Raw genomic sequence first — 24,523 nt, 5'->3', positions numbered from 1 at the left:
CTCTAAAACAACATTTTGCCCAAATACCTTTGGTTGCTTCACAATGTGAAGATAACTTGGAAGACCACCCTTTGGGGGGCCGGGGTTCCCTGCTCCACTTACTGAAGGAGGACTGACCAGGGAGCCTGCATCCACACACTGCTGAACCCTGAAAAGCCATGTTTCCCTGGAGTTCTTAAATTGCCTATTTAATCTCTGCTCTTTCCCTTGCAGTTCAGGTGTGGTCTGGGAACTAAAACCAAAGCAGAAGTGGAAGCCATTTAATCAGAAGCGGATAACCATCTTGGAGCAGGCCTATCAGAAGCACCTGATAGCATCCGAAAGCCTCCGAGCTGTGGAGGCTTCTGGCTGGGTTAAAATAGACAACAATTTCGAGGTATGTGGAGCCCGCGTCAGTGGGAGAAACCACACACATCGCAATTCTGCAACTGAGAACAAACAGTTTGCAAAATCTCACGTTCACTTCTTGACGGAGGCGGGACCCGCTGAGGCTCAGGGAGCGAGCAGAGCTATTCCTTCACTCTGCAAAAGGTGTCTTGGGGTATGAAAACTGGTATCGCCAGCAAAAGCAAGAGAGCCAGTCGCGGCAGGGTAGGCCGAACAGGCTCACTAAATGCGAAAAGCAAGCATGTGGGCGATACATGTAGTGAACTGAGGCAGGGCGTATGATGAGGTAGGACTGATATGCGAGCCGAGGAGAGAGGGAAACGTGTGCACACAGGTGCGTACCTATAATTAACACACACACACACAGAAAAGATGGACTGTGGCTCCACAAGGATGCACGGTCCTGTCACCGACATGAAAGTTCCATAGTATTTTTGGCTGCATCCTCTGAACCCCTGTGCAAGCCCCATGTGCAAGCTGCTCACAAGACGTGAGGCCGGCAGTGGAAGGCCAGGTCGTAACTTTGAGACTGTGCAAAGCCCCGGTTTGGGTTACCTGTGCACCTGGGGAAGGCCATGCAGGAGGACGTGGGTCGGGGGAAGATGCCGGGCCGTGCTGGCCATCTTGTGGTGAGGGAAGGGAATAGGCGCAGGCCACCATCACTCCGCAACCAGCCTGCGGGTCTCCCCAGCCCATGGCCAGCGCTTTCGGCTCCCCTGAATAATATGTGGTAGAAGGGCGCTCGGGGACGTGGGGCCAATGCCGCTAGGTGTGCGCGTGCCGGAAACGCAGCGGGGGTCCTGGCCAGACCCTCCCCGCGTCCTGAGCGTGCGGAACTGATGGTTCCTAAATAACAAGAGTTGAACGTGCACTTCCACTGCCAGGTGAACTTTGATAAGATGCCCATGGAAATGAACCTTCCCTTCAAGTGCCCCATCAGGCGCGACTTCTTGTCAGGCATCGACGTTGAATTCAAGCAGTCCGCTCACCAGCAGAGCTTACGGGCCAAGCTGTGCTGGCTTCAGGTGAGTTACGGAGGATGTCAGCAAAAACCCCTCCACGGGCCGGGAAGCCGGGGTTCTTCGGGCAGTAGTGGCGGGCTGTGGGAGGGGGCCCTGGGAGCTACATCAGCCGTGGCCGATTCGCAGCGATGCGGAAGGCATGTCCTTAGGACGGTTGTGGTTTGCGGGATGAGTGAAGCCCTACTAACTGAGGAGAACGTTCAAACTGTGCTTTTGCTGGCCTGTCTTTGTAGGATATAGCTCTCCATCTGCTTTGAGCTCTGAAATGTATCTGCAATCACTTGGGACCCAGCAGTGTGTTCCTTATGCAAATGCTGACGAGGCTTTTCCTATAATAAGATAGAAACGCTTTCTAAAGGTCTTGTGTGTCACACGCTGTTTTACTCCCTTGCAGGTTGATAACCAGTTGCCTGGGTCAGTGTTCCCCATCGTGTTCCACCCTGTAGCTCCTCCCAAATCCATCGCATTAGATTCTGGTAATGCTATTTCATTATTTCTGGATGCTTCTCTAGCAAGTCAAGACTGCATGGCTAAACAGGTATTCATTTCGCCTCTTGTTGTTTCTCAGAACCAAAGCCGTTCATTGATGTTAGCATCATCATTCGATTTAATGAGTACAGTAAAGTGCTGCAGTTCAAGTAAGTAAAATATACTTAACGTTTTTGAAACATACATCATGCTCCTGTGATTCCTAGACTAAATAATGAAATGTTGTTAAGAAAAGAAGACAGAAAAGATTGCGTGTTTCAGATGAAGAGGTCAAATTGATCCTTGGTCAGAGTCTGTCTTTACTGGGATAGAAATGGTTCCTGTAAGAAGTACTTCACCTTAACTGTTCCATGGTACATGGTCATCTGTGTGTGTGTGTGTGTGTGTGTGTGTGTGAGAGAGAGAGAGAGAGAGAGAGAGAGAGAGAGAGAGAGACTCTCGAACTAGCTACAGGTTTTCCAAACACATACCATAGGATCTTCAAAATCACAGTGTGAAATTTCCAATTGCATGCTAATTCCATCAAAAGCCAAGCAGAGCAATGTCACTATCCTAGTACTAAAACTCCACATCAATTCCTGATGTTTCCTCTGCTCCCAGGTATTCCATGGTTCTCATTCAGGAGATGGCTTTGAGAATCGATCAAGGATTCCTCGGAGCTGTTATTGAGCTCTTCACTCCATCTACAGACCCAGAAGCTGAAACACAAAGGGTATTGCAGCTTGTGTATTTGGGTTTGCTCAATCGTCCGGTTTCTAAACCTGCCAGCCTGTAAATGACGAGCCACTCGTGTTCCACCTGTCCCCGTGTCTGCAGTAGGAAACAATTGTATTTTTCCAGAGACTAGCCTAATACCAGAGGTTATTACTAGGCAAATACAGAGAGTGGCAACATTTTTAGCAATGCATGAAAGATATACCAAGCATTTCTAAGATGCATAGTGCGTAGTGACAGGCTTGGGATGTGATCAAGAGCCATGAAGGGCCCACCCCATGACCTGCAACTTTCAACAGCCATCAGGTACAGGCGTTTCTAGCTGTGTGTGACTTCAGTGTGTCATCAGCAGGGCGCCTGGGCCTGTTACAAACTTGAGTCAGAGAAACAGAGAGAGAAGAAATGCATGAAAAGGCACCATGAAGATGGCATTAAATGGAAGAACTACAGTAATTTCAAAGCTGCTAGGGAATCTTCTTAGAAAAAAACCTTGGACCAAGATGAGCACTGATATTATAAACATCGAACTTCATCAGTCTGGCGTAGCTCAGGCTTGAACCTAATTCATGATTTCCGTGGAAATGATTTCTGTTTTAACAGGTGAAGTTGATCCAAAGGGATATCGATGCTCTGAACACGGAGCTGATGGAGTCTTCCTTGACGGATATCTCTCCTCTCAGCTTCTTTGAGCACTTCCACATTTCTCCGCTGAAGGTACAAGCAGAGGCTCATTCCGCTGGACTGTGTGAGAAGGCCCAGGGATAGATTAAGGGAGGGACGGTGCTCGAGCTGGGGTGGAATCGCTGTCATACGCAGAGATCGCAGGGCAATTGCAAGAGCAGATTTGATAAAACACCCCTTTTGCAGCACGTTCCAAGGTCATTCTTGTGGACGCTTGCCGATGCTTCACATACTTCACAGATAGTAACAAAAATACATGTCTCGGCAATGGGCACGGCCGGCTGGAACATTCCCCGTTGAGGCTCACACTCCACGTCTCATTTTCCTTGTTTATAACCTCACAGCTTGCACAGTGGGGAGAGTTCGGCTCGGCGTCTTGGTCGCATGCTTGCTCCGCTTCCATGTGGTAAATTTAATTTGCTTCCCCATTAGCGAACTAACTAGATGGAAGAAAATGTCTCCTGGGATCTTGCCAAGTAATTTGTGGTACCTTCCCTAGATTTGAATGTGTGTCTTTAAACCAAAACAAAAAATAGTGCCCAGAGTCGAGCTGTTCTTAGCCAACAATGGTTTGCGTACGTTGCTGCTTTTCGTGGAAGTAGCGGTTAAAGTGTACCGTTAGTGGCCATCGTCCGTTCGCCCCAAACCGTGAAATATTTTAGGTTTTCCCTTCAAATATTGTCCTGGAATTCTTGGGTCTGTGCTAAACTGTCGACAGCTTAAAAACTCAATGCATGTGAGTTATCTTATGCAAGGTTCTTTCATTTTTCTGTTTGAGTTTTGGGTAGCATTCAAGGAGCTCTTAATGCCTTTGAAAGCAGAGTGTGAAGCTTGGCTGAAGGTCCCACAGCGTGGCTGATGGACCCTCCATGGAACGGACGGCTTAGCTCCTCTTAAGCCATGCTTGGGATACCTTCTGCAATTCCAGTCACTGCACTTAAAAGCATGGATATTGTAAAGCTGGAAAAGTCCGGAAAAGGGCACTGTAGCTTACAGAAATGCAGCTAAATTGAAGCATGCATGAAGGGGCTAGGCAAGGCTATGCCTGGTATAGAAAGCAGGGTTGGGGAGATGTTTCCTTTCCCTTCCCGTCTCATGATGCTAGACCCCAAAGGGGCCGTCCCGTGATGCTGAGTTGGAGAGGTAGGACTCTTTACATAGTGTGTAGCTGAGCTCTGAAGTCCCCCACCCCTCTGCAAGGTGCAGCGGTGGCCCCCAGTCTAATGGCCTTGAAAAGGGGCGGGCAGATTTGGAGGATGATGCTACCCGTGTCTCCCAGCATTGGAGGCTGTTCGCCTTTCCACGCCAGCTCCTGGGGATATTGGGTAGGGGGCTGTTGTTGTCCTTACGTCCCCCCATGGGCTTCCTCTGGATGAGGTGGACCCTAGGTCAGCTCTCTCTACTCTCTTACCTGACCACAAGCAGTTTGTTGAAATGGGCATGCCCCGTTCTGACCTTAGCTGACATAAAAAAAAAAAAGGGTTAGAGGAATTTAGCAAAGCTTTTCAGGAATTTCAGTGGCTGTCTTTTCTTTTCCTGCCAGTCCATTCTACACTAGAGGGGGAGAAACGAAGCTGAATTAGCAGGCAAAAGGCAGCATCTGATTTTCTGTGGACCTTTCTTGTAATACCATGTAAACACGAATTCTCTGTTATGCAGAAAGGACGATGGGTGTGCCATTAGCAGCACAGCTGAGCTCTTTCCGCTCCTCAAGGTCTAGCCGCTGCTTGCTTTTCCTCTCCAAAGGCGTGCATGGAGCCTTCCCGTGTCTCTGTTCATTTGCCCGTTAATCCCCCAAGTGTTCGTGGTGCATTTAAGGATCTGCCTTTGTCTTGCTAGCTACACCTGAGTCTTTCCTTGGGCTCCGGCGGAGAAGCATCCGACAAGGGCAAGGGTGAGATGATCGCCATCCACTCTGTGAATCTGCTGCTGAAGAGCATCGGGGCCACCCTCACGGACGTGGATGACCTCATCTTCAAGTAAGCAGGCCAGGCACTTCTTTTCTGGGGCACCTCACAGGGTTCCTTCACACTGAGGATCAATATCTGTAATATTGGTCACAGTTACTGCATGCCGCCCCTCAGCGTTGATCAGGATCCCATAGCTAATTGGGAAAAGTGCAGAGGCAAACTTTCCTTCATGGAGTTTTCTTATCAGCATAGATGGAGAAATGCTCTTATGGATACAGTGCTTGTATATTCCGCCTCCTTTTTCCTTGCAAGACGGCCACGGCGGTTTATACGAACAGATCTCGTGAACATGCTTTCGAGCACAAACTGAGTTTCCTGGTGCAGTTCTTGCTGCAGCCGGGAGCTCTCCTCCTGCGTCCACTTGCAGCTCGTCAGCTTCAGCGCTGCCTCCACAACTTGAGGGCAACAGCAACCCACACTCCAGAATTGTTGCACACTTTACTGCAAAGATGTGTGTGATGTGCTTTAAGAAGTAAAGGCATTGCATAAATGTGAACAGTTACCAGACGTTTCAGACCATGGGCAATCGTTTGCCTTGACGTTGATTGTTGCTTCTTTCAGGCTGGCGTTCTTTGAAATCAAGTATCAGTTTTACAGAAGAGATGAATTAATATGGAGAGTCATCCAGCACTACAGAGACCAAGTAAGTCACCTGCCTTCCGGTCGCGTCCTCCCCTGTACCTCCAGTGGTGCTTCCGTGTAGGCCAGGCTTATCTCGGGGGAATGTCGGTATCCAGGGGAAGCTAATGCACACAAAATCGCAGTTCCTCAGCAGGAGGACCCACCCCACCAATACTCACCGCTCGCATTGTAAACATGGCGTATTGCACTTTTTAGCTTTGTTTTACAGCCACTGTCAAGGGGTTCTTCTGACATATTCTTGCATTCTCATTTCTGGCTTTGGAACAGAAACCCCAACTTGTTTTACTCTGTTTTTTAAACTTCAGTTCCTGAAGCAGATGTACGTTCTCGTGCTGGGTTTAGACGTCCTGGGCAATCCTTTCGGCTTAATCAGAGGCCTGTCAGCCGGAGTGGAGGCCTTTTTTTACGAGCCTTTTCAGGTATGAGCTCATCGGTCATGTTTGATTCTGCTCCGTTTCTCATGTTCCCCTTCCATTTCTGCAACCCTTTGCAATGTTTTCTAAAAGGTTGGTGTAAAAAGTGTGCATGGAACACGATATACGCACTGTCTCTAGCTGGAACGGTTAAGGTGAGTTTATCCATAATGCCCTGCCCTGCCAGCAGTTTGGTGCCACAGCCAGTTTCTTAAACAGCCGGAAGGATGGAACTGCGGTCAGGGCAGGAATTGGTCCGAATGTCTGTTTACTCCTCTGTGTCCCTCACGTGAGCTTCAGAGTCGGGGGTCCTGCAACCATTGACGTGCCGGCTGATGAGCAGAAAGCAACTTCTTTCAAACGTGGTCACGAGAATTCTCCAGCGCTTCCCCAAGCTGCGCGTAATAGAAGGGTAGTGAGGTGTGTGCCCACGTGGGCTTCAAAAATTAAACACGATGGTTTATCACTTCCCTTTAGGGAGCTGTCCAAGGACCGGAAGAGTTTGCCGAAGGTTTTGTGATCGGCGTAAGAAGCCTGCTTGGCCACACAGTGGGTACGTCTATGTACAGGCAGCGGGAATGTTTCTGCAAGAGCAGAGTTTGTAGACCCTTGACTGAGTGAACCATCCTGTCTTCCTCCCAAAGGCCCGGGCAGCACTTACGCTGGGGTGCCTCCCATGTTTGCTCGGTCTGCCCTCCCGTGCTTACCTGGCACGAGGTGTCCCACCTTGAGACGGTGGCGGAGCCTCACCCCCTCTTTGCTTGGCTGCAGGTGGAGCTGCAGGGATGGTCTCCCGCATCACTGGCTCCGTGGGAAAAGGGCTGGCTGCCATCACCATGGATAAAGAGTACCAGCAGAAGAGGAGAGAGGAGATGGGGCGCCAGCCGAAAGACTTTGGGGACAGCCTTGCCAAAGGAGGGAAGGGCCTTCTGCGCGTACGTTGCTCGCGTACTTCTTCGATCCCGAGCTGAGCCATCCGAAGGGCGTTTCCCCTTCACTGCTTTAAATCGGCCTTGTTCTGTGAAGCAGGCGGAGGTTGGAAGTAGTTCCCGAGGCGGAAGCTTGTTTCGAGCGCTTGCAGACAGCTTTAGGGACTGGATTTGTGGCATGGAGGCATAAAGAGACGGAAATAAAGGGGGCAATAGAGGCTGGAAGAGGGATGGCATGCTTGCAGCTCAGGTGGCCTTCACGGGGCTCCTTGGGCTTTTGGCAAGAGCCAGTGGTGTGAGGCGAGGTGTTGAGACAGCACAAAGCAAGAGATGGAGAAGTGGGAGCAGCCGTGGCCTTCTCTTCTTCCTGAGAACCACGGGCAACATCTTCAGAGGAGGTGTGAAATCCTGCAGGCAGTGCAAAACTCCCTTTCCACTTCCTTGCGTGGGATAAACATCAGGGACGGCCAGCTCAGAGTCGTCATGCAGCTCCCGCTCCATCGTGGCCAATGTGGGGCTCCGGATTAGTTTTCGCCAGCAGCCAGAGGCAGGGTGGCCTGGAGCGCTCTGAGAAGCCAGCCCAGCCCCCTGCCCTCAACTGCCCTGCCTGTGTCCTGGGGCCCTTGGTGGCCCAGGTGTGTCAGGCACAGCAGCAACAGGGGCCCCACTCAAACTGTCACAGGTAAATAGACGAGCAGCCCCCAGCCCCACCGGGATCGCCGTGCTCATTGCTCCGGTCTTGCAGGCTGCAGTGCCCAGGTGGGTCTGGGGGTAACTCACCTTTGGGCCCCCTTCCCGAGGCCTGGCTGGGGCACTTGCGGACCCCCCTCCAGATCCTTCCATGCTTGGAAGGTGCATGTATTCCAGCCTCTCTCAACTGAAATGCCCATTCCTGTTGTGGGGATATTCCTAGACATACTTCTATCATGTATCTCTAGCTATATTGCTCCAAACTATTATTTTTTTTAAATAGTAGTTTAGAAGTAAGAAGATGGAATACTACATATGCTGGTGGGTGTGTGCACAGGTACACACCTGGTGTTCATGTGGTCCCTTCATGGACCCTCTTCTTCTTGGGTTCCCCATATGGAAGAGTGGATAATCAGGACCCAGGGGATGATTTTGAAGATTCTACCTCAAGTTCAAATGTGAAAATATTCCTCCAGAGGTTGTGGGGGAAATGGCCACGCGTCCTTCTCACTCTGACATGCTTCTGTTCCTCTCTCCTTTGGCTTTCTTCAAGGGGGTTGTCGGAGGAGTGACCGGTATCATCACAAAGCCCGTGGAAGGTAAGCAAGCGGAGCTTTTTAGGAGCTCAGGCTCTGGCTTCTCCTGTCTCCCGAGTGGAAGAAGGGCTTGGCGAGGGGCTGCACGGGGGATGCGCTTGACGTCTTCCAGGACGGAGCAGTCAGACCTGCCGAGCAAGTACTGAGTGCAGCGGAATATGGATCTGTTGGAAAGGGCGTAGTAATACCATGCCAACCTTGAGAAACGACTCTGGTTGCTTTGAGATCGTTCTGCAGGATTGATGTTGAAAGCCAGATACTCTTGCAGAGAGGAAAACCAGAAGGCCTCCTCAACCTTTTGGAAAGCTGGCCTTTGCCAGCAAGGAAGATCCATTCTGTGTTCTCTTTTTCTTTTGGCAGGAGCCAAGAAGGAAGGGGCTGCTGGGTTCTTCAAAGGGATCGGGAAGGGGCTCGTGGGCGTGGTGGCCCGTCCCACGGGGGGCATCGTGGACATGGCAAGCAGCACGTTCCAGGGGATCCAGAGGTAAAAGCAGCCGGGGCCGCTCGCCTGCATCCCGGCTTCTTGCAGTGACCCGGAGGCATAATGAGACTTCCCCGGGGCAGTCGGTCTAGTCCGAAAGAAGGGCTGGCGTGCTGGGCCAGGCATCCACGGGGAGGCCCAGGGATGTCCACGAGGCCACAGGAGGGGCAAATGTCCCCCACAGGCCGTCACGCCCACATGGCCAAGCCACGTGGCCACTCTTGCAGGAAGGGCCCGGCCTGTGAGTGTGGGGCAGCGGGTCGCCTCCTGCCGACAGCCGTGCATGAGTGCTGGAGGCACGAACTGCCCGGTTCAGTGATGCTTGTAGAACAGTGCAGAGGAGGCGGCCTGCATCCGACTGTTGTGCCATTCCTGGCCTCCCGAAGCTTCCTTTTCCGGCAGTCGAGTCAGCCCAGCTGGGCCTTCCTGTCCCTAGTGCAGCTCTGAGTACTGGCCAGTCTCTCTCTGGCAGTTCCTATGTGTCCCGAAAGGCACTCTAGCCATCCAGCTGGGGAACATGGGAGTGGAGGAAAGCTCAGCTTTGGTATTGAGTGCACGCCTTCTCCATAAGATCTGGATGCTGTTCTTGCGCAGCTCACCAAGACAAAGCCCTCGGGGTGCTGTGTATCTTAGCATCTTGCATTTTGGGTTTGCATTTCGTCCGTTCGTTCATTGTGGGTTTGTGTCCCGCCTTTCCACCAAGTGGGGCTCAAGGCAGCCAGCAGCTGTGAAAGCACAAGATAGTAACAGAAGGTGAGACCAAGTCAGGCAAGCTTAATAAGAATGGATAAGAGCATCAAGCACTTAACACAAGTCCACAAACTCAACAAAGGCTGTAACTGACCGCGTAAACAGTGTTCTTGTTCGGCTGAAGGAAGGCGATGAGGACTTAGGCTGGATTGGTGCAGAGCCCAGAAACTCTGCTGAGAAGGCTCTTCAGGTCCCTCCCAAAGAGCTGCATCTGTCGGTAGCACAGAAAGAAGGGCCTTCCCCACGGATCTTGCACCCAGACGTGCCGGCCTGAAAGAACAGGGGGCTTCAGGAAACCACGTGGAATCGTCAGGGCATCAGTTCACCCAGATGTGCCGCCTGTTGAAATTAAAATAACGGTGGGGCGGTGGACGTTAACAATGTTCTTTGACAGGGTGGCGGAATCGACTGAAGAAGTGTCGCCCCTCCGCCCTCCCCGGCTCATTCACGAAGACGGCATCATTCGGCCCTACGACAGAGGTGAAGCCGAGGGTTACGACTTGTTTGAGGTATGTTTGATACTGGCCATCACTGCAAGCAGTTGCAATAAATGTATTCAAAGTTCTCTGATTCTGCAAGAGAAATTGGCTAGTGAACTGTGGTAAAGCCAGGAGTTAAGTGGTGGAAATGTTTGTTTTCGAAAGTGGTGAGATATACACCACAATGTAATGCGGCAGCAGCTCTCGTGGGGGGTGTGTGTGTGTGTGTGTGTGTGTGTGTGTGTGTGTGTGTGTGTTAGCACTCCAACACGGCTGCAGGATCAAAGGTGCCAAGAATTTTTTCCCTGTTGAATCCAGTGCGTATTGGATCCAAAAGCTCTTTGGTCGGGGGCAGTCTTGCGACTCGCAAATTCTAGAAATAGAATTTCCAGAGGCCAGTTGTCAAGATGATGGCTGTCTTTCGTATGCCACCAGGGGGTGGAAGTCCAAGACTTCTGGGGATGACAGCTGGGGAATCTTAGTCCTGAGAGTAGATTCCTTGCCGCTGCCCCCGTGCCTGTCCAAGCAGGAGCGTTCGGGAACCAGGCTGAGGGCCCTTAGTTGCTGTCCTGCCTTTTTAACATTTGGGGCCCCCTTGCCACCTGCATCTCCCCATTGAAAGACTGGCCATGGACATACCTGAGCGCCTGTGGGGGAATTCGGTGCCAAGTAAAGCCCTGAAATGGTTCAGCTGCTTGCACTAGCTGTGCCCAGAGTCATGACAGACCAAGACTTCTCGCAGAGGGAGCTGCGTATGCGAGCTTGGCGCCGACACGCTTCCTTCCCACTCTGTCTGGCATGGCTGCAACTCACTTTTGCTTCTGATTTTGATTAATTGCAGCTTGCTTTGTCATGCAGACCCAGCGAAATAGGCTAGTTGCAATCATAGGTTGCTTGAAACGAGGTAACGTCACACTATGATTCAATAAACCATAGTTCAGATAGAAACTCTTTAAGTTAGGAACTATTATTAATCTTAGCTCTTTACTGGATCCGTGCACCTGCCATATTTTGCCATGCTTTTCTCTGGTATTACTTGTTAATTAATTGTGTGACATTTGTTAATTAATTGTGTGATATTTGTTTCACACAACGGCAAATTGTGTGATACTTGTTTCTTTGAAAAGGAAGAAAAGGACTTGATTTCCACATTGGCAAGAAACATAGTAAAATCTGGGGAGCTTCCATTTTGCTTATACGAGATCAGTAAAGCCAAAATGTGCTACCTAAGTATGATCAGAAGTAACTTGCCTTTATTGGTTCATTGGAACAGATCAAGAATAAAGTTCCCGCCAAAAGTGTCCTAAATATATAATGAGGCTCGCTCTCGCCTTCTGCGCAGTCTTCCTGTCTGTTGGCTACAGCATGTGATCCATTTCTAACCTATTTCTTCTTTCTTCCTCTCTCCCACTACGCGTACGCAGGAGCAGCTGGAATAATGGCGCCACTGTTCCCATTCTAGTTTCCTGGTCGTGTTTATTCTGCCTTGGTTTATCTTAACCCTAAGGATGTTACTCCGTAGGGATCTACCTACTTCAGCCTTCCGCAGAGCCTTTAGTTTTCACCGGGGCCAAGTTTTAAACGCACCCTTTCACAGGAAGGCAAAATGCTTTCTTGCATCTGGGCCTGGCGCCTCCCTGGGAAAATCGGTGTGACGGAGGCAGCGAGGACGGGAGACTGGTAGGAAGGGGGGAGGCGGGGAACGAGGGAGGGGGGTGCGAGTTTGCCTTGTAAATGTGCCAATGCTTTCCAGAGATGCCCGGAGAGTTACGGTATTCCAAAGACATTCCTGTCAGGATGGGTCAGCTGTTCGCTCGCTGAGGCATCCCAGGTGTGGAATAAGACTGCTGAACTGGTTCAGTTAGGTCACGCCGGGGAGGCCAGAACATGGTGGACGTGGCCAGTCTGTTCCTCCTCCTCCGCGTGTAGCAGGCGTGGTCTCGGTGGGGGGGCTTCAAATGCAGGTAGGCTAGGTGGGGGCTGCCCTTGTCCCACAGGGGCAGCTCTCCCCCCTCCAAGCATCTCTCCCAAAAGACACCTTTGGAAGTAGCTGTCAGGGAGGAAGGCAGGCAGGTAGGCGTCCGGGATGTGGAAGGTGGGTGGGGAGGCAGCTGCGAGGGTCAGCGTGCCTGGCCGGGGCTCAATAGGCCGCTCCATGTGGCCGCAGCTTCCTGGTTATAGTTGGGAACCCCAAGCCGGCCAGCTGCTTGTGACGGAATCCCGTCCTTGTGCTTGCGCCTGACTTTGGCAGCGCCTTCTCTTGTCGCGCCGAGTCTCTTGGGAGTCCGTCCCCAGGTTGTGAACAGCACAATGTTTTCTTTCCGGATATGTTAATCCCCCAAAATAGAGCAATGGCGTTCAAAAAATGATGCCCCAGGAGGTGGAGTTACTCTTCTTAAAAAGTAAAGCCAGTGCCTTGTTGCTCAAAGGAAACTTTTTGTCGTTGCTTTTGTTCAGCACTATTTATCCATTTTACCTTAAGAAATGTATTTGTTTCCTTTCAGTATGATGTTATTGATTTAAAGGAGAAGCATATGTTTGAGAACAATGTATCTCTATTGTATGATGGTGGAAAACATTTTTGTAGTATTAATGGGAAGAAACGGACTTCCAGTCTCTGTTGAAGCAATAGATACTTGCTGGCTTTTGTTAATACTAAGTGAAGAAATGCCTGGTTTGCTTTGGTGGCAAATACAAAGTTTCACTCAGCTCTTAAACAAATGGTAATGTCCACCTGTTCTTGTCCTTTTGGGTGACTTAGCAGACTTCTTTCTCAAGGTATGTTTTCAGGAACGTATAAATAAATCCCATTCATGCTTTTAACTTAATATTTAACTTAACTCAAATGTGTTTAGGTATTTATTTTCTCAAATGTATCTTGTAATAAATGGTTAAAAAGCCCAATGTAAATATAATATCGTGCACACTCATTTGTCTTCATTTAAAAGGCTGCTGGCTTTCATTTATAAGAACAGTTTGATGGATAATATCCGCATCAAAATGTCCAGCCCAAAGAAAAGTACTTTTGCTTGGAAAGGAAAGTCCTGGATCAGGCCGAGCTGTTCTGCTTCTTCTTATTTTCTACAGTCCACGCAATTCGCTTGCTTTTTCTCTCGCTTGTGGGTATCTCTTTCCTTCCTCTGCCTGAGTTCTCGGTTTTTGGCCATCCTAAAATGTCCCCGTTGCAGCGGCTACTCAGTGCTCTTCTAACAAAATCGAAAAGACTAGACTCCAGTGCCATCGACAAGCCTTAACTTAGCTGACAGAACAGAAAGAGTGGGGTTAGAAAATGACCCCAAGCTTCCTTGAGTAGGGGGAAGTCTTTTGAGGCCACATTGGAGAAAAGGGGGTGTGGTGGCATCTCCTAGGCCAGGTTTCTTAAGATACCTTCATAAAGCATGGACGCTTAAGGCATTGGTCAGACCCACAATGTCTACACAAGTGGCAAGAATCTGGGCATTTCGCTCTATCACGCATGGCGGAGATAAACAAGATGTGCGGTTGTTGGTTTTCCCTACATGGAAAGTGACATCCATGTGTAAAAACTGCTTTTCAAGGTGATTATCGCTGTGTTCCTAACATTCTACTGTATTTAATTGTCATATATATTGGTCTTTTTACAGTTTTGTAACATTAATAAAGTATAAGGCATCCCTTAGGCCAGTTCATATAAAATATCCTTCAAATGAGGTCTTGTTTATTAAGTGGGCACTCGGGTTCTGATCCAACAAATGCTGCAGTTGCATGACTCACAGTTGTGCTTGATTATGGAAAAGCCCCTCCCTTCCTTGTGGCGCATTCAGAGGGGGTTTTAATGGCATGACGGCATCTGGAAGAAGTATTTCAGGCTGGTGCAAATAAATCCTGCCTCGAACACACAAGGTGAGGCCTGTCCAAGTTGGTGCTCCAGTTTGTGGAGTGGCCACGTAGTCCTTCGCTGAGCGACCGCAAGCCCGTTTCTGCTGTGGGGGGCAGCCGCTGCCCAGTGCTGCACCCCTTCAAGGAACCCTGTGTGTAGGAGGCTTTTTAATGTGACACCAGAGGCAGTTTTCTTCCAGCTTTGCCTTTGGGATCCATGGATATTTTAGGCAGATGTAAGGCACTTGCATCTCACAGTGTTGGCATGCTCAGAGAATCCTGCATGCCGCTTGGGGTGCACCTTCCTAGTTCTCTGAGGTTCATCCCAGAGCGGGTTTCAGTCTGGGGCTCCAGACCCCCTGTGCAGAGCTGGCCTGCTGCCAAACCTGGAATGAGCTTTCTCTGGCGCAAGAGGGGCCGAGTCCACCAGCCACGGCTCCTGGGAGGGCTGCCCCCTCTGCCATTCGGCCCAGAGCTTGGAGGTGGTGAGGGAGAACAAGAAACGCCTCACGTTCTCCTGAAAGGTCGCCCTTTCCCCTCTTGCCCCAGAACTCTCAGATCAAGAAGCTGGAGGGAGAGATTTTCCGGTACCACTGCGTTCTCCCAAGAGGCAGAAAGGCGCACATCGTCGTAACCAACAGGTACGGTTCCACTTTTAGCTTTGCAGCCTGGGTGTATTCCCAGACTCTCGATGGGAGAATGGTGGCTACAGCCTGATGGCCATTCCAGTCCCAGTCCTCCTGATGGGGACCTCTGTTTCAACCGTATATTTGTGTGTAGCTTCGAATCGTATAGAGCGACTCAGGTTTGGTGCACTGCAAAATGCCAGTTTGGCTTCTCGGAGGCTGGTTGGGGGCATTCGCCGGCAGGATTCGGTCCTGGGCGTCCTGGTTGCTGAGCACCACTCGAGAGTCAGTGTTGGCTGTGCCAAGGGCTCCTCAGCATGGCTCGCCCTGCTGGCCGCAGCCCTCCGGCCTCTTAGCCAAGCTCCTTCCAGCTGCACGGCAGTGCCGGGCCCCTGAGCGCCAGCCCCTCCCCAGGCAGAATGTGCTGCCAGCTTCCTTGCAGCTGCGGGGCCAGCAAAGCTGCCCCCACTCCCAGCTGCAGCGACTTTGGGAGCCGGGGCACAAAAATCCAAGTGGCGGTAGGGATGAGGGTGCTCCAAAGAGGGTCACCCCCTTTGGGAAGCTGCCCCGGAGGGGCAGCAGGGTGCCCTCGTGCTGGATTGTAGGGAGAGGCCTGCTTGCTGAGGTGTGGCTGGTTATGCCCCCCGAAGCCCGGGCTGCCTGGAAGACAGCATGCTTCCCAAGAAGCCTTTCGGAGCCCTTCTCTCGGTCCCATCGCTTCACAGGCACGCTTGTGCGGAACTCGGGGGAGGGCCTTTTTGGTGGTTGCCCCGAGGCTCTGGCGATCCCTTCCCAGGGAGGCTAGAGGGGGCTCCACCGGCTGTGTTTCTGGAGGCAGGCAAAACTTTTCTGTTCTGGCAGGCCTGTTTTTCTTTTGTATGTTTGAGTGCATGAAAACGATGATGACGATGATGAAGAAGCAGCCTGGTATCCACATTTCATTCCTTTCCCCAGTGCGCGATTTGGGGATAAGTTTCTTCCCCTTGAATGTTCTGTGGGTGGAGAAGTGGTTCTTCCCCTCCATCCGCACTTGTGTGCAGAAGAGCATAATTAGCTTCCGTGTGAATCTGGCCCTTGTTCAAGCCATTTTGTAGCTCCAGCTGTTGAACTTCAAATATTTTCTGCTGAAGCTGAATTTTGTTTCGTGCTGCTTGCACCGTCTGTGGAAATAGAGACCCATCCTCTGAGAAGTTTCCCACGGACGGGAACCAGGAGTGCCTCATTTCTGTCCTCCTGCAGGAGAATCATGTTGGTCAAGGAGGTGGAGATCCTGGGCCATCTCATGACAGACTGGGATTACTTATACGAAGATTTTACCCGGCCTCCAACTGTGGTTGAAAACATGCTGTGCATCTTTGTTAGGGTAAGGTAGAGAAACATATTCATGCTTATTCTTGGAAGAGTTAAGTTGCAAAAGAGGTGGCGGAGAAGCTGCTCCAATCAGTTTCTTAACAGAATCGCCTTAATTTAAGTCTCTGGCAGCTTCAGCAAGTCAGACCAAAACGCCGCCTCCATCGTACGTCAGACTTCCCCAGCCAGATCAGCTGGGCTGTCCAGCTGAGTAGGGACAGCAGCTGACTTGCATCGTCTGTAGGCTGAGTTAACCCAACCTTGGTAAAATTGCAGCACAATAAAATTCATTGCACAGTGAAGTTGTGCAGGCCCTGGGGTTCTTCCTCAAAATTGAAGCCCTCGTGGGAACTTTGCATTTCTGTAGCTCTCAAAATGTAATATTTCTGAGGGTGATGTAACCCTTCCCCAGTGGGCTCTAGGCAAAAAGGCTTGCATCTTTAACTGTACGGGTCTTTAAAGTCTGTGCTGTCAGAAATTGCTATACCTCTGGAATTCCATCTCCCAAAGGTAGTTTCTTTAAGATTTTCTGGCAAGCTGGCGTTGAATGGGTACAAAGAGAAAAATCATTTTGCTCTCTTGGTGGCAATTTCATAACCCGGCACTCTGCTCTCGTGTGTAAACTCACGAATGTCAAGTTCGAATTCTGTTTTTCTTTTGTAACTACAATTATGGCCAGAGTTAGACCTCAACAGCTGTGGTGTGAGGATGGCCTTCTGCATCGTTGCATGTCGGAACTTCTGTGCAAGCTTTTAAAGTTGCTTTTCCCCTGCAGGACCAAGGGCTGCTGACATTCCACAAAAGAGAGGGCTCAGGACAAGAGACAGTGAGGCGAATCCCGCTCAGGAATCCATCTTCAGCAATGGTAGCAATAGATGCACTGAACACCTTGAGTTGCTTCACATTTTAAACTACGTCAACACAGTTTCTGCTGTTAGCAATAAAACCCTGGGCCTTTGACCCTGAAATGCGGTTGCCTTGAACATCCAACAGGTTGTCCACCTGGAAGTTTAAAAGGCAGTGGCGAAGGACCCCTGTTTACCACTGAGAAGGTGTTAGGGATTGTACAGATCTTAGTGCTGTCTTTCGTTATAGGAAGGGTCTTCAGTCCAAAGAATAAACGTAGGAGGAGCTGGGTTTGAAAGGTTTTGCAAGCCTTAATAAAAAGGGGGGAAATTGGGTGTGGATCTAAAGGCCAGTGCAGTTTTCTGCTCCTGACGGAGTCATTTTTTGTGCATGAGGGCTTTTAACAAAAATCCAGGCTATTTTTCTCATAGCTTCTTGTCTCCATGCCTCTCCAAACATCCCTTTATTAGGTTTTATTTCTGCTTGCTATCGGCAGGGCCAAGTTCAAGCGGTCCCACCCCGCCAAGATATAAGCAGCTAGGTTGTCCCTTAAAAATACGTGCCATTTCACATCTAATGGAAAATTCTGTTTGCTTCACAGGAGGTTTGCGATGCCGTTGATGAGGCCAGAGCGAGCAGAGTTCAGCAGAAGCTGGTGAAACAAGCATCTCTGAAAATAAGCAGTCCGCGGCAAATGTCGCGATTTTAGATGGCCTTTGCGTGTTCTGGAAACTCTCTGAATGCATGAGGGTCCTCAGACCTCTTTCGTAGCTCTCTAGATCATTCTTTTCTCAAAATTATTCCTTTTCCATATTTCCACATCACGATATAAATCAGAAACCCACAACAAAGATTCAAAAGAGGGAAATGTTGCCATTCCTTCAGCTTTAATTTCGGCTCATGGGAAACTGTCCAAAATATTATCTGCTATAGTTGGAAATAAATTTTAAGTCAGCGTTTATATGAATAACTGAGCAGAACCATCCTCATGCAGGTTGGCTTGCATGGCGCAGAGATGGAATTTTTAATATGGAGGACTCATGTCTAGCTCATGATTCAGTGAGATAATGGAGAACGTGAGTTGCACAATAGTAAAATCAAAGTTGCACGAGCACTTACTTGCACTAGCAATGATAGCTTATGTGTCAGCCGGTAAATAGGCTTCCATCACATTCAGTCATGTTTAGGTTTATATAATATAGGCCTAGCTTAATCTCTTGATTTTAAAATATATCACTGTTGAAAGAGAACGCACTGGTAATGATCATGGCACAGCATTTCTACTGGGTGTTTTAGCTGATATGAATGAAATAAATGGTCTTAGGGTAGCATTCTGCGCATGCTTGGACTGAATCCCGCACGCTGGCTGTGGAATGCCAAGAGTGGTCAGACTTCTTGTCTAAACACAATGGGGTTGTGCCTCGGGAGACACCGTGCTTGTGAACGTACGTAGACGCAAGATCATCAACGGGCCAAGCCATTCCCTGCACCCAATTCTTTGTTGAATTTTAGACTGCGCTTCGACAAGGCACATGTGCTGGAGGACAGTCTGGGCACTGACTTCTCTGGAGTGTTGTGTTTACAGGAGCCCGGCTGTTCTTTTGCGCTTGGGTATGTTAAGCAGGGCCGGTCTAAACCCCGTATTCTGGTTGCCAGATTTTCGTTTCTCAGGTGAACGGACCCCTCTCTCAAACTTGGTGTTTCTTACACTGGACTTTGTTTTTCTGTGACAGCTCTTGTTTTTGCCTTTGTGAACCTTTCTTGGTTTTGGTTGCCGCCTGCTCATTTGCTTCTCTGACGCTGCTTAGCAGGAACATTGCCAGAGAGATGCTGCCCATGATTTTTGCTGCCACGTGCATATTTTATAATGCAGAAGAATAAATCTCCCAGTGATGAGGGAGTTTGATGCCGATGCATACCTGCCTCTGGCTTCAGTCAGGTGCGATTTTGAGTCCATGCCAAATCACCGGGAATAGCCCTGAGAACGGGAATGCTCTGCAAGCTGAGGCTTGGCCGTCCAAGTTCTGACTTGCCTTTTAGTTTCCTTTTATAGGAGAACACTCTTTTGGGGTAACTTTGTTTTTAGCGTGAGTTCCTATATCACAGTATACTTATCATGAAGAGTAAAACCATCACAACAGCTAATCGCTGGTGTGTTTCTTAGCAGCTCAGTCCGAGCCAGCAGGTATGTTTCGACTCTGTGTCCCATAAACTGCACTTTTTTTTGGTATGTTTACTTTTGTAATGCCTATAATTCTGCCAAATAAAAGATTTTATATGCAACTCACTGTGGCTTTCATGGCAAACAGTTGATGGGATGAAGCTAATCTGATACCTTGCCAAAGGATTTTAATAAAATGGGTTTGCAAAGAATAAAGCAAAAACACGCAAGTGACTCGGCCTACAAAGAGGTGAGTGCTTTTATTTTTTTGATGGTTTTCTGTTGCTTTCCACAAGATGGTGGTATTTACTCACCGCTATAACTGATCTTTTGTTGGTCTTTTTGCAGTATTGGCAGAATGTATTGTCCAGGGCTGTGATTCTCAGGCTTGTCACAAAATCATTGGAACTCATGATAAAGTTTTCTCCGTTGGGAAAGGGTGATGGAGGGTCGCTTGCATAGACAGAGATTCTGGTTTGGGTATGGATTTTGACCATCCATGTAAATGTTTTCTGAAAGCGATACAATTCTAGGAAGGACAGAACAATGTTCAGTGATTGAATTATGTACGATGTTGGAGCACATCTGGGGTGTGCCTGGGAACCTGCAGAGGGGAGGCAAAGTGCTGTCAGTAGCGTCTGTTTTTCTGGTGGAAGGTTGCCCTCTATGTGCATCACCGGAAGAACGTGTGTGTGTGTCTGCGTGCGCGCACATACCAAAAAAGGAGCATTTGCAAACAGTGGCCCTTCAAAAGGGCATCATTTTTAAATGATATTGAAGGCTTTTTCAATCAGGCGTCAACGGGAAAATAGTGAAAGAGATTTGACATGCTTAGCAATGAGGTTCGGTTTTATCTTGGAGCCCTTGTTACTTCAAAATCTCCAAGCTGGCTGCTTCTAGGCGGCAGAACAGGGTCTGTGAGCAAGCCCGAACTGATGCACGAGGAGGGAAGTTTTTCCGTGAGGCAGAACAAAGAGCTGCGTGTGACCAGATGGGGACCTTCCCGCCAACGTGGGAGTCTTCTGCCAAAGCTGTGCAGTGGCAAGCTCGCTATCAGCAGTGCTTGATTTTAAGGGATTCAGGAAGCTGGGGATTACTCCCAAAAGAGTGGGGGATTCAAAGACATAACTGCAATATCGTCTTAAAAAGGAATGGATGCAATCAGGGGAGATGGGTGGATGGATATCCGAGGCTGATGGCTCTCAGCCATGTTAGCCAACTAAAGCACGATCCTCTTAATGCCAGAGGTTGAATAAGGGAGGGATGCCCACCCCCAACCGTACTTTGAGTGCCCGGAGGCTGTGCTGGAAATGGACTAGATCTGATATAGCTAGGCAGACCTGCCCTGCGAAGACCAGGGTTTCTGAAACAGCATAGCAACAGCTCCCTTTACCAAAACCTCCTTTGGTTGGCTGCCAGTGTGGAAACCGAGCGCTCTCAGATTCCAGTATCGTGACAACTGACCAAGCCCCAAGGTCTTAGCTGTGCTGCGAGTGCATTTGGATGCTCAGTGAGAGCACTAATCTCTGAGCCAGCCGTGGTTTCCTCAGAGCTGTTCTTGAAGACCTCTTAACATCTTAAAGTTCATAAATATTCAGGGAGAAGGGCGCAAGAGACCTCCGTGTGTCTCAGGAATGAGTCTGAACTCTGCTGCAGCCAGGAGATCTTTGCATTTCATCAGGCCCAGAAATAGGTTTTTTTACTTAACGTGCAGTGCAAAACAGCGTGGAACGAATGGATCGTGCCAGGATGGGTTGTGCTGGAGAGCGGCTCATTTGAAGGACTGTTGCCGGTTTATGTAGGAGTGTGACAAGAACAATAGAAAGGGGGAAGGGGAAGGGAAGGAGAAAAGCCATTGTCTTCAGGGGTAGCTCAGGTCTGTTGCAGCAGGAAGAAGAGACTTGGGTGTCTTACAGGCCAAGGCGGTGACGGGGGGAGCACAAGGCCTTGCTGGAATAAACGTGTTAGTCTTTCAAGGTGCCAGGAGTCCCTTCCGCTCGTGTGCTCCTGTGTGTGCTGGAGCAGCCGAGAAATCTGAATGTTCAGAGCACGACTTCCGCAGAGTGAATGGGCCTTTCCCAAGTCTCCAGGTGGAGAGCCGAGTCCTGTGGGATGCTCTTTCTACTTCAGTATATGAAGTTGATTCTGAATGCAATCACTCCGATCCCTTCCAAGCTGTCAAGGCGAGCCCTGCTGCTCGCCGGCCAGTCGCCAGGAATGTCCGGTGCTTTTCACTTGGGCCACCTTCTTAATCTGGCACCAGATCACAGGGCTGCTGCTGTTGGTTCCCCCCCAGCCAATGTAGGTTGGCCTCCAGAAGGCCACCCTGCCCTCCGCCAACTTGAAACTTTCCGGTTCTGTGTGGCTCGGCTCGGCTCTGCGTGCAGGGACCTTGGCATTTCGAGGCACCCCCAGAGCTTCCTTTCCACATCTGAACCAGAGTCCAGGTCAACAACTTTTGGAGGTGCCTCGTGGGAGGGGAGGCCCAGTCCCCCCTCCCCTGACACCACCCTTCTGTGTCACACCACCACCAGCCCTTGGCCTTCCAGATGGCTGAAAGAAAGGGCAAGGAAAGTCAATCTGAGTCTCTCTCTCTCTCTCTCTCTCTCTCTCTCTCTCTCTCTCTCTCTCTCTCGTGTGTGTGTGTCTGTGTGTGTGTGTGTGTGTGTGTGGAGGCCCTTTGGTCTGCTGGAGCACTCCTAATGGATGCGTTGCAGTCGGCTCTCCACCTGCGACACTACAGTATCCATCTCAATTGTGTTCTTCCCGGAGAGACCATGATTAAGGAGCTCGTCTCGGCCTGCAGCAGGTGATCAATGGCACATGGCAATTGCCATTGTTTGTTTCGCCAGTCGGCCCTGTGGAGACCAGCAAAGCCAAAAAGCCCCCTGCCCCTGGGGCCGAGGGGGGGCTCAGCTTGGCTTTTGTGCCGGGTGGAGGGCAATGCATTTTTATGTGTTACACTGGGGGCTCCCGGGGTTTGCTTGCATTGTGGAGCTCAAATCTGCAGAACGCACGTGCTTGTACCGCTAGCCGTGGGTGAAGGGTCCTCATGCTGGCCAGGAAGAGTCGAGTTGCTCTCCGATTTGGGGGTGCTGTTGTCCATAGCATCGATCAGGCTTTTGGTTCTGGTCTTGGAACAGACTTTGCCCTCTTCCAGGGTCCTGTGTGCGCACGCATGGTAATTGGACAAGATTTTCCTTACAGAGCCACAGAAAGCAGGGCAGAGTCGTTATTGTGAGTGAGGGTAACTTCATAAAGCGCCAAGCCTTGAAACAGCCGGGTAAGATGGACAGTTCTGCTGAGGCCTGACCTTTGGGCCAAGCCCAAGACAACGGACATCTCTGCAGGGAAGGACAAATCTGTGCAGGGCCATGTTGCAGGGCGTGAGTATGCGCAACTGCACGCTCTTGATTTCCTTGAAAAAGCAAGCTGCCTGAAGCCGGTTTGCTGCTTTGCACTGCCAGCCTTTAGTTCTCCTCAGAGTTGTCTTTTCTGGTGGTGCCCTTGTTCCAATTCTCAAATGACATCTCTGTCAATTTTCTCCCATCGGGCCCCAGAAGGGAGACATCTGGAGTGAAGAGGGTGGAAAGAAAGAGTACAGCATGGACAACTCTCGACTCGCCCTCATTTTGTGCTTTGCAAAGTGAAGCTTTTGGTCCACTTGGAAGCCCGCGTGGCTGGAAAATCTGCCCTCTCCTTTGCCACCAACTAACTGCAGGGATCTCATCGCGGCTCAGAGGGAACAGGGAAAGCTGCAAGGCAGGGCGGGAAATGTCTTTGATCATGCTCATCAAGCGGTGGTGGTGCACACCCCGTAAAACCCAACTCCACAACACCACGCCTGGCTTCAGGATGGAAGCGCCTTCAGAGACGGAGGCTTGCCCTTCGCGTGGGCCAGTTCACCGCCTGAGTGGCCTCACTGATTCAGAGGACTCCCCCCCTTGATTCCCCTTAAAAGGGAGCCTCTGCCCCCCCTCCCGGCCTACTTCCAGGGAAGCACTCCTGGTCCCTCCTCGACCTAGCAAAGAGCCCGAACTCTTGCATGCAAAGGTCTCCGCAGTTAATTTCCCAAACTCGGATAGAGTGGAGGGTTTGGAGATGGCCACGTTTTGATCTGAACCCATGAGACCTGGAGGGGACGAGGCTTTTGAGAGTGGACGTGCAGCTGATTAAACTCTCCTCTCCGGATTAAGCGACAGCCCTTGCAGCTCCAAAACTGCCAAGCCATCACATTTCCCAGGCAATTCACTGTTTGAAGGGAAAATTTAAAAATAAGTACACAGAAAGCAGTCTCTCTTCTGCGAGGGAAATTCACATAAGGAGCTTAGCTGTGTTCCGCAGCTCGGAGAGCTTACACCGGGCACTCCTCTTTCCCCTGACAGCAACACAAAGTACCCAACGAGAGAGATTTACTGACAACGCCAGCAAGCAGCCGCACAACAGGTCGTGAAGGATGCTTCTGGCATCTCTGCTGCACCCCATGATCCTTTCCTAGCAAAGAAGGAAGGGGGCGAGCTGGTCCAGGAAGGCCAGAGAGCAGAAAAGGCGAGGGGAGAGCGAATCCATGAACTGCAGTGCTGGCTGGGATGCGGGAATGCCCTTTCAGAAGCCCGTTTCACTGCGGGAGAAGGAAGCGTTTCCCCCCTGCCCTTATCTGTTGTCGATCGTGAACGAACAAAAGAAGGATAGACTGTGCTTTCTGATTTTTTAAAAATGATCCGCCCCAGACAAGTTCCAGTGGGAGAAGGCGATCACTGGGTTTAGGGCCCTCTAGCTCCTAACCGATGCTTTGAATGGGGCCCCAAAATGGGCCAGCGATCAGTATTGCTTATAAAGCAATCTCTTTAAGATGCATGCCCTCTTCTTAAAGTTCCAACCAGGGAAACTCTTTGGACGATTTGTGAAGATTGTGTGAGGCCAGCAAAATATACAGAGAAGGCGACACTGGGCAAAGCAATGATCAAGCTGCGTTTTAATGGTACTTCTTTATGTGTGACCTGGCTGTAAAATGCAGTAAGGTGAGCCAACTTCCCCTGCCTGACCCTTTCAGCAAAGTCTTCCTCTCTCAGACAGAATGCGTCATGCTTTCCCCCAGCAGCAACCTCAGCATTTCCGAGTGTGTGTGGCTTCGCTCATCGCTAAAGGCTGTCCACCTACTGACATTTTCACCTACGGATGTCTCCGAAGCTGCCATCAGCCGAAAGATGCTCCTGAGACTCGTAACCTGTGGATTTAGCAAATTGAAGAAAGCTAGATCCACGAAGCTGCGAAAGATGCTGAACTTGCATCGAGCCGGGGTGGCAAGAGCTGGGTTTAAACCCTTTGTCAGCACAGGGCTTCTTGAGTGTGTGGCTCAAGTCCGTTGTTTTCTCCCGACTTTCATTCCTGCAGCCTAGACGGCACCTGCTGCTGGAGCTCAGTTCTGGCGGCGTAAGA

At 50.1% G+C, this 24,523-nt stretch overlaps 1 protein-coding gene across 2 annotated transcripts in view; it reads left to right on the top strand.

The window, feature by feature from the left end:
- VPS13C (vacuolar protein sorting 13 homolog C) overlaps nt 1-19,206 on the top strand; it is a 75,129-nt gene extending 55,923 nt beyond the window's left edge. The window contains exons 66-83 of one of the 2 annotated variants that reach the window (XR_006415538.1): nt 214-376; nt 1,272-1,412; nt 1,804-1,885; nt 1,978-2,047; nt 2,499-2,610; nt 3,213-3,326; nt 5,133-5,272; nt 5,825-5,906; nt 6,211-6,324; nt 6,796-6,871; nt 7,090-7,253; nt 8,491-8,536; nt 8,894-9,017; nt 10,159-10,273; nt 11,668-11,923; nt 13,192-13,800; nt 14,651-14,742; nt 15,967-15,985. Coding sequence is in view for 1 of the 2 variants with exons in the window: in XM_044438615.1 (XP_044294550.1) it covers nt 214-376; nt 1,272-1,412; nt 1,804-1,885; nt 1,978-2,047; nt 2,499-2,610; nt 3,213-3,326; nt 5,133-5,272; nt 5,825-5,906; nt 6,211-6,324; nt 6,796-6,871; nt 7,090-7,253; nt 8,491-8,536; nt 8,894-9,017; nt 10,159-10,273; nt 14,651-14,742; nt 15,967-16,090; nt 16,853-16,942; nt 17,525-17,632 (1,957 nt within the window). In the remaining variant the exon portion in view is untranslated. Of the gene's footprint in view, nt 1-213; nt 377-1,271; nt 1,413-1,803; nt 1,886-1,977; nt 2,048-2,498; nt 2,611-3,212; nt 3,327-5,132; nt 5,273-5,824; nt 5,907-6,210; nt 6,325-6,795; nt 6,872-7,089; nt 7,254-8,490; nt 8,537-8,893; nt 9,018-10,158; nt 10,274-11,667; nt 11,924-13,191; nt 13,801-14,650; nt 14,743-15,966; nt 16,091-16,852; nt 16,943-17,524 lie in introns of those variants that run through there. The other variant, XM_044438615.1, reaches the window with a different exon arrangement.
- The last annotated feature ends 5,317 nt before the right edge of the window (nt 19,207-24,523 follow it).

Source organism: Varanus komodoensis, unplaced genomic scaffold, assembly GCF_004798865.1.
Source record: "Varanus komodoensis strain SLA01 unplaced genomic scaffold, ASM479886v1 scaffold33, whole genome shotgun sequence".
In the NCBI taxonomy this organism is placed as follows: domain Eukaryota; kingdom Metazoa; phylum Chordata; class Lepidosauria; order Squamata; family Varanidae; genus Varanus; species Varanus komodoensis.
This window is presented reverse-complemented; position numbering and strand designations above follow the sequence as displayed.